General features: G+C 34.2%; 1 protein-coding gene across 1 annotated transcript in view; it reads right to left on the bottom strand.

Annotated features, from left to right (window-relative positions):
* Positions 1-519: 519 nt before the first annotated feature.
* The window catches only part of LOC134726212 (protocadherin Fat 4-like), a 74,978-nt gene continuing 66,283 nt past the window's right edge, over positions 520-9,214 (bottom strand). The window contains exons 17-22 of the mRNA XM_063590611.1: positions 7,143-7,265; positions 5,982-6,164; positions 5,095-5,282; positions 4,245-4,611; positions 3,315-3,681; positions 520-696 (exon numbers count right to left, since the gene is read on the bottom strand). Of these exons, the coding sequence (XP_063446681.1) occupies positions 645-696; positions 3,315-3,681; positions 4,245-4,611; positions 5,095-5,282; positions 5,982-6,164; positions 7,143-7,265 (1,280 nt within the window). The 3' untranslated portion in view covers positions 520-644. The remainder of the gene's footprint in view (positions 697-3,314; positions 3,682-4,244; positions 4,612-5,094; positions 5,283-5,981; positions 6,165-7,142; positions 7,266-9,214) is intronic.

Below are 9,214 nucleotides of genomic sequence, written 5' to 3'. Positions count from 1 at the left end.
GGCAGCCAGTTTTATTTGTTGAATAAAGCTGGAACGCCCGGAGCGAACCATTGACCATCGGCACGATTCGAACCAAGCTCCCACGTGCGGAGTTTCACCTCTGAAATTAGCATTGAAGTAAAAAAAAATTACTAATAAAAGAAACTCGCTTTTTTAAATTTTCGATTGATAGATAGTTTTTTTCTATTATTCAAATTAAAGATACCAAGATGTTTTAGAAAGAATCGGAGAAAAACGTCATGTTCACATTTCTTTAACGCCACTTTATTATTATTGCCTATTTCATGGCAGCCAGCTTTATTTGGTAAAGAACGCCGAAGCGTCCGGACAGAACCATCGACTTTCGGCACGGTAAATTGTCGACCCTAATCAGTCAAGATAGGAGTCGAACCAACCTAACACGTGTGAAGTTCCAACTCTGAAATAAACACTGAAGAAATAAATTTTGCTATTTGATATATAGTTTGGTAGTCTATATATCACTAAAAAATCATACAATTCAACAAACACCAATTGTACTGATAATTTATTTTAGGCAAAACATAATCTGAATTAATTCTAAAGAACATCATATACATTGTATATGAATTTATATATTTGTATTTGTACAACAAACATAGTTATTATTTGATATCTTTCTTGAATCAATATATTTGAAATGATTTCTTTGGTCTTTTCCGCTTCTTACTACGAATGCTACAAAAGAAAAAGAAAAATTAATTTGATAACTGAAAATATCTTCCATGGTCATTTATAATTAATATGTTGATCTTTGATTCCTAAACAATGAGCAACAATAATCTGTCCATAGTACACGAATGCCCCATCCACACTATCGATTTTCATTAAACCGTTAAAATGGGATAAAAACTCTAATATGGCATTACAATTATAATAATCATATCATAGGGAACATGTGTACTAAGTTTCAAGTTAATTGGACTTCAACTTCATCAAAAACTACGTCGACCAAAAACTTGAACCTGAACAGGAATGAGGGACAGAGGGACGAACGGACGAGAAAACATAAAGCCCATAAATGGGGCATAAAAACGTGAAGTTGGTAATTCAATCTTATATTTATTATATAGATATAAGAAGATGTGTAATGAGACAACTCTCAATCCAAGTTACGATTTATAAAAGTAAACCATTACAGGTCAAGGTACGGTCTTCAATACAATGTATGCAATGAAGGATCTAGAGAAACCAATTTCACTTGCTTGTGTATCATATCGGATAAGCAATGATCGAGTTCTGTTAAGAGATTTTCGATGACGTTGCTCCAAAAAGAAATTGTACTGCGTAGAAAAAGACGAACTTCCTTGTGTTTTATTTTTAATCGTCATTAAAACGGGCACGTTCACTGTAAAAAAGATAAATTAATCGAAGAATTATTCGAATGAATTTTAGTGTGTCGGTAAAGCCTCGGTCACACCTTACCGGATAGCACGAACGGACGCGCATAACGGATGAACATAAAAGTTGTCCGTTGACAAAGTTGTTATCCGTTGGGAGTCCGTTGATGTACTGACCAAATAAAACGGACGCGTAACGAATGCATAATGGACACACATCGGATATGCAACGTACAAAGAAACGGAAACGTACCGGACAGAACGGATGCCGAACGAATGATCCAACGGTCGAGTACCTAAAAAAAACGGACACCTAACGGAAGCGTACTGGATAAAACGGATAACTAAAGGCTCTCAAGAGCCTGTTTGGCTGACCTGGCTTTACTTGGATTTTTGAAATAAAAAAAAAAAGATGAAAATTGGCTACAAAGTAACAACACTTGGTCAGTACCTCATAAGGAACATTCATGCTATGTTTGGTTTCATTCTAATTGGTGGTTCTTTAAAAGAAGTCATTTGTATGCATTTCCCTTAGTGTCCTATGTTAAATTAAGTCCCCTGCTGGCTGTCATCTTGAATGATGGATTGGCTTCAAAGTTACAACACTTGGTCAGCTCCTTATAAGGAACATTCATGCCATGTTTCGTTACATTCCATTCAGTGTTTCTCTAGAAGAAGTTCGGGCGAGGTGAGCTAATAATACATGTTAATCGCATAAATATTCAAAATGTTTCTCTGTAACTGCTTTTGATTTGTTCTTCAAAATGCCACCAAATGGGCAGTGTCTGGCCTAAATAAAAACTGCTAGAAGGTGAAGACGTGCCTCTCAAGATCGATTATGAATAATAAGAATTCATGATTTTTTAGAAATCTAATTGGCATTTCTGACGCGAAATGTCCAATTGACATATACTAGTATCTGTTTCGAATCCGTTCATCATCCGTTTTATCCGTTTAAATACGTCCGGTAGAAGTCCGTTTCATATTCGTTCAACATCCGTTTTATTCGTTAGACGTCCGTTAGAAGTCCGTTGGTGAATTTATCTGCCCGACCTCCAACGGATGTATAACGGAAACGAAACGGAAACGAAACGGACAAGTACCGTACAAAACGGACGACTACCGGATTTTCATTCGTTGGACGTCCGTTCAAAGTTTTGAACATGCTCAAAATTTTCCACCGGACAGAACGGACGTCGACGGATAAAACGTACGCTAAACGGACATGCAACGGATATGGACGGACGTCTAACGGATAAGAACGGACGTCTAACAGACATGCACGGGTTGAAAAAAATGTTATCCGTAAGGCATCCGTACGAGCTATCCGTTATGGTGTGACCGAGGCTTAAAGCTAGTACAATTGTATCTTTGATTAGCTTGCTTACTAGCTGAACAATGAAATCTTTATTAGCCAATATCATACCTTCCTTTGGTTTTCATCATTTAGTTTAGTATGTTCAAGTCAGACCGTTATTTTGTTAATTGTGTATATCTTTGTCCGACTGGTCTTTGGTAAAAAGCCTTCTCATTGATATGCATACCACAGCTTCAACTATCTCATAACAGCCGGGCATTTGCATAATGAAAACAAGATATAACAAGCCAATTGCCTCAGATCAAAAATGATAAATCAATTATGTTATTAAAGTATAAAAAGGCATCAGTATTGTTAGATAAGTATGTTCGTGTGTACCAGTTTTCGTTTATTGAGAACTTGTACAAAATGCATTTTTTGTATATTTTTATTTTGTTGGTTTACAAACTTCTGCATACAAGCCTATAGAAAATGTATCTTTTGTTTGAATTTGAATTCGTTGTTCTCCGTTACTTACACAATTGGTTTCCCGTGAATTATTATGAATCTCAGTATAATGGTCGTACAGCAATCTATCATAGTACACAACATTACACACTGGGTTAGTAACTTAATATAAAATTGTTTCGGCTACTAACCTCTGTTCATTTTTTTTCAAACATGAACAATTTGATTTGTAAATAGTATGTGCAACAACACAGAAGGTGGCAAAAAGAATAAACATCAGAGGAACGAACCAAGCCATGTTCGGGGAATATCGGAAGAATGTTAAGTACTGGATACCATCCCCTGAAGTTATGGGCGCCACATGAGTCGTTGGAAATACAACATAAACCATTGTTTGACCCTCCCTGCCTCCTGGATCAACACCATATATGGTAAGATTCAATGAAGAACCTTCAGCATAGTGAGTCAAACTTTCGCTGACAAATATCGAACCGTTTTGGGCTACATCGAACAAACCGTAGTTGAAATCTTCGAGTGCAATATGGTAAAGGACATTTCCTGAAATTAAAGGAGAAATGTAAAATAATAATTTGTTTGTACTAGTAGTAAGTACAAATGATGTTTACGTATCCAGGAATTTACTGTGCATGCAGGGGTATGGCTGAAAAGGTAAACTTCAGGTTTTTCAAAATATAGTGTTAATCTATTTCACACACCTCTTTTGTTATATGTGGAGCTGGATCTGTTTACCCTCTCGCTTCACTTACCACCCCTCCGGTTTTACTCAGTCTTTAGTTTTCTATGTTGTGTTACGCATGATTTTGTTTTTGCCATGGCACTGTCAGTTTATTTCTTGTGTGCTTAAATGTCCCTTTTGGTGTCGTTCACCTCTTTTTCCAATTCTTACCTTGGGTTCGTCTCACTAATGTTGGCATTATTCTAAACAAAACAAAAACATCAAAGATGTAATAGGAAATAGTGCTGGCATTTAGCCTCTAAATCAGTTGCGATTCTGTTTTCCAAGCCGAAACAACAAACTGTATCAACAAAAACACAAAAAAAGAAAAATAAAACACAAAAAAAAAAACCTCACAACAAAATCTACTGAATGAAAGACTTACCATAGTTTCCAATATCATTATCAACTGCATGTACTTGTCCGACAAATGACCCAACACTTGAAGTTACTGGTATGTAAAACGTGTATTCCCTATAGACAAACACGGGGGAATTATCATTATCGTCCATTATTGTTATATTAACGTACGCCATATCTGTATATTCATCATCAGTTATAGTAACCTTACAGTTTATCTCAGATGCTGTGCCGACCATGTCTAGATCATAGTCTACCGAAAACGACAGGAGACCTGAGGACGAATTAATATCCAATCGGCCTGTGTCAGCACCACAGTCAAGGAAAAACTTAACAGTGTCACCATCTACGTCTGTATACTGGTAATAGGGATTCTGAATAATTGTTCCACCCTAAATAAATATTATTAAAAAATCATTCACAGGAATGTAAGTTCTAGAACGTGTTTTGTACTTGTGTGATGTTGTTTCTACACACATATTGTCAACGTTATAATCTATAAACAAAATTCCGTAATGCATTGCTTTAAACACGTTGATTGTTAGAGGACGATCAGATTTCGCGATAGAATTTTTGAGAAAAAAATTGAACATCGTAAAAGAAGAGGAGACTTTAGCATGTCACTTTAAAAAGGACGAGCGTAAATATATTTAATTTTGAAACTTACTATATATACATTGTAAAGAGTATTGTGTGTTCACTTGAGCTTTAACACAGCATAGTAAGAACAGAATATATAAAACACAGTAAGTATTTTCAAAAACACTACACAAATATGAACATAAAACCATAATAATAAGAAAATCATACAACAGATCATCAATAAATCATTAAAAGCATCAATCGTATTGTAAGTTCATTTTCATGGAACTTACACTATTTTCTGGAGTTGTAAGTGAGTAATACTTCTTTGTAAACACGGGAGCCTCGTTTACATTCTGCACATTCAATGTAATATTCGTAGTGTCTTCCAACAGGGAATCTGAGCCAGTTATCACCAACAAAAATGACTTGAATGGAATCGTTTCGTAATCAATATCAACTAAAGATGCTATTAATCCAGCTGAAAAACAACAAGCTAAAGTATTATTTAAGGGAGTCGATGAACTTCACAATTAACAAGGGTATATATATATTTGGGCCGCCAATAATACAGATTGGGCTGTACTTTTTGTCATTTCGAATTACTCATCTCTGCAACGTTTGAATTAGCATTACGTTTAGGAATTTTAAATGTTTCGGTCTCGAGCATCACTGAAAATACATAAATTGTCGAAGTACATTCAGTGCAGTAAAATACCGTATTGATTTTGTAGTTTCAGATGCTTGACACAATATAAAGCCTTTTAAAACTCATTTGCCGTGCTCACACGTAAAGCTTTATATCGAGAGTCGCTGCTGATATATATCTTACAGTATCAATATACTGAAAACATGATAAACGTTCCATTAATTATAACATGCTTTTCTATACAATATCATGGAATTTTATGCGACTGTCACACAAATGAGAGCTTTAGCTAGCTATAAAACAGGTTTAATCCACCATTTTCTACATAAAAAAGTGCGTAACCAAGTCAGGATTATTACAGTTATTATCCATTGATGTGTTTGAGCTTTTGATTTCGCTATTGATTAGAGAGTTTCCGTTTTAAATCTTCCTAAGAGATCTTTTTTTTTATATTTAAACTGTTTTTCTAGAAGCATATCCAGTGCTGTAAGCAAGGATCTGAAATCGAAATATCACATTAGGATATCTTACTTGATTTGTCGACGCCGAAATAAACAGCGCCATCTGGCGGAGAATAAACGACAGAAAACGTATGAACATCAGACAAGTCTTCATCTGTAATTGTTGGTTGGAAAATGGGCGATCCAGAATTTATATTTTCTAAAACAGTTAATATCTGCGCAGGAACTTGAAAATGTGGCGGGGAATTAACATCTACAAACAGACAAAGCAAGTAACTCAAATTTCAAAGATGAGGTTATACATCACAAAAGTAGATACTGAACGATACATGCCGTTATAATAATGAAGTGTTCACTGGAAAGACTTTGTAAGCGTTTGTAGATTTTGGTCAGTTTTCAATAGAAATCATATAAAGGAAATTATTCTCGACGATGGTTGTCTGTAAGAAAAAAAACGACTCTATGTAAATATTCATTAAGTACATCTATATGCTCGAAATTTTTACAAAATATATGTGTAAAAATGTGCATTTTTTGTCCTTTGTATGGAAAAATACAATTAAGCATTTTTCGGCCGTACAGTATAGTTGCAAATTCTTCATTTTCACGGATGTCACCTACCTAATTAGATTACTGGTAGTTACCAGATAACATGAACAACACACAGGTGCCACACGAGGAGCAGGATCTGCTTACCCTTTCAGGAGCACCTGAGATCACCCCAAGTTGTTGGTGGGGTTCGTGTTGCTTAGTCTTTAGTTTTCTATGTTGTGTACTGTTATTTGTCTGTTTGTCTTTTTCTTTTTTTTTGCCATAGCGTTGTTATTTTATTTTCGATCTCGAAGTTTGACTGCCCTCTTATACTTTCGCCCCTCTTTTGTATTTCATATTCGATCCATTTTATACTCATAAATAACAATAACCTATTTTAATACGTCATTATTGTGTAGTATTTCAATTTTCAAGCCAAAAATGCAATACGCACATCCATGTTACATTGTCATATAAGCCAGAGGCTAGGCTAGTCATAAAACCAGACTCAACCCAGCATTTTTGCTTAAAATGTCTTGTACCAAGTCAGAAATATGGCAGTTGTTATCAAATATTCTGTTTCTTTGTATGGTGGAGCTTGTTTTTGTTGCACTTCAGTGTTTCTCGTGCTCCGTGGTTTTCATCTTATAGTTGATGTGTTTCCTTTGGTTTTAGTTTGTGACCCGGATTATCACTTTACCTGTAATACGAACTGATAAAGATCGTGCAGCCACCACATTTTGTCCATCTGATACACTGATGTACAAATCATAGCCGGCTACTTGCTCAGTCTGTATAGAGCGGGTAAGAGATATGGCACCAGCTGAAATATTATGAGCCATTCTCTATAAAATTACTTAATACAAAGAATTTGATGAAAGGAATTATCATATTAATGTGTGTATTCTTGGTAGTGAGTACGAGGCGCCGAATGGGACTCTTGTGGTTTTGTACTCAAAATTCAATTTTGTACGGACAGACTTGACTTTTGTTACCTAATTTGAAAATTGGGCGACAAAAGTCATGTTTGTATTCAAATTAGTTTAGTTTGGTTTCTGTGAACTAATTTGAATACAAAATCGACTTTTGTTACACCAAATTGACTTTTGTCTCAACAAAATTGACAAAATTGACTTTTGTCTCAACAAAATTGACAAAATTGACTTTTGTGAGACAAAATTGACCAATGTGAGACAAAATTGACTTTTGTCTCAACAAAATTGACAAAATTAAATTTTGTCTCAACAAAATTGACAAAATTGAATTTTGTCTCAACAAAATTGATTTTTGTCTCACGAAAGTCAATTTTGTCTCATAAAAGTCAATTTTGTTGTTACAAAATCGAATTTTGTTGTCACAAAAATGAATTTTGTCGTCACAAAAATGAATTTTGTCGTCACAAAATTGACTTTTGTCTCAACAAAATTGACAAAATTGACTTTTGTTTCAACAAAATTGACAAAATTGACTTTTGTCTCAACAAAATTAACAAAATTGACTTTTGTCTCAACAAAATTGACAAAATTGATTTTTGTCTCAACAAAATTGACAAAATTGACTTTTGTCTCAACAAAATTAACAAAATTGACTTTTGTCTCAACAAAATTGATTAAATTGAATAATGTCTCACAAAATTGAATTTTGTCTCACAAAATTGAATTTTGTCTCACAAAATTGAATTTTGTCTCACAAAATTGAATTTTGTCTCACAAAAGTCAATTTTGTCTCACAAAAGTCAATTTTGTCTCACAAAAGTCAATTTTGTCTCACAAAAGTCAATTTTGTCTCACAAAAGTTAATTTTGTATCATAAAAGTTAATTTTGTCTCACAAAAGTCAATTTTGTCTCACAAAATTGAATCTTACCTCACACAATTGACTTTTGTGATTTAATTTCCATATCAGGTAACAAAAGTCAATTTTGTATGCAAATATGTTTATATTTGCATACCTTTTAGACAAAATTGACTTTTGTCATGAAAAATATGAATTTTGTCTACAAAAATGAATTTTGTCTACAAAAATGAATTTTGTCTACACAAATGAATTTTGTCATCACAAAATTGAAGTTCTCACAAAACAAGTCTGTAGCACATAGTTTTGTAAGACAAAAATGATTTTGTTATGACAGAATTGAATTTTGTACAAAACCACAAGAGTCCCATTCGGCGCCCCGTAGTGAGAGAGTCAGTGAGCATTTCAATAACCAAGGTTATATGGACTACCAGTTTGATTTAAACTAAAACATCATTTAAAGACACCAAGGAGAAGAAATACTGATCCTCATCCCAGAGTATACGTATAACGACCCTTACATATATTCGGTTTAAAATGGGGTCGTGTTGTTCAATCTCTATGTAATTTTTATACATGTATAACTTGTTTTTGTGTTTTGACCTTTTTTCTTGCTTTGCCATAGTTTCATTTTTTTTTAATTTCAATTGTCTCTTTGACATCTCCCGCCTATTGTTTTAAATCGTTGGATACAAGTTTTCATGCTTTTTGCGATAACAGTCGAATCACTAACTCAGATGTTTAGCGAATTACTGATTTTCTATAGAAATGTAGACTTTTGCAAACCCACGAAACTAAATTTCCACGAAAATGCACGCTTTCATCAATCCACAAAAACAAGTAACCACAAAAATTAACAAATCCACATTATTTGGATTTATTTGGAATCTTTGCACTACACTACAGGGAGAAACTCAATTTTATGACTTTAAATCGGGAGATTTGACTAGTAATTAAACCAGGTTCAACCCACCATGTC

The sequence above is a fragment of the Mytilus trossulus genome, chromosome 7 (assembly GCF_036588685.1).
Source record: "Mytilus trossulus isolate FHL-02 chromosome 7, PNRI_Mtr1.1.1.hap1, whole genome shotgun sequence".
NCBI classification, from domain to species: domain Eukaryota; kingdom Metazoa; phylum Mollusca; class Bivalvia; order Mytilida; family Mytilidae; genus Mytilus; species Mytilus trossulus.
The sequence above is the reverse complement of the archived record's forward strand: the minus strand, read 5'-3'. Positions and strand labels throughout refer to the sequence as shown.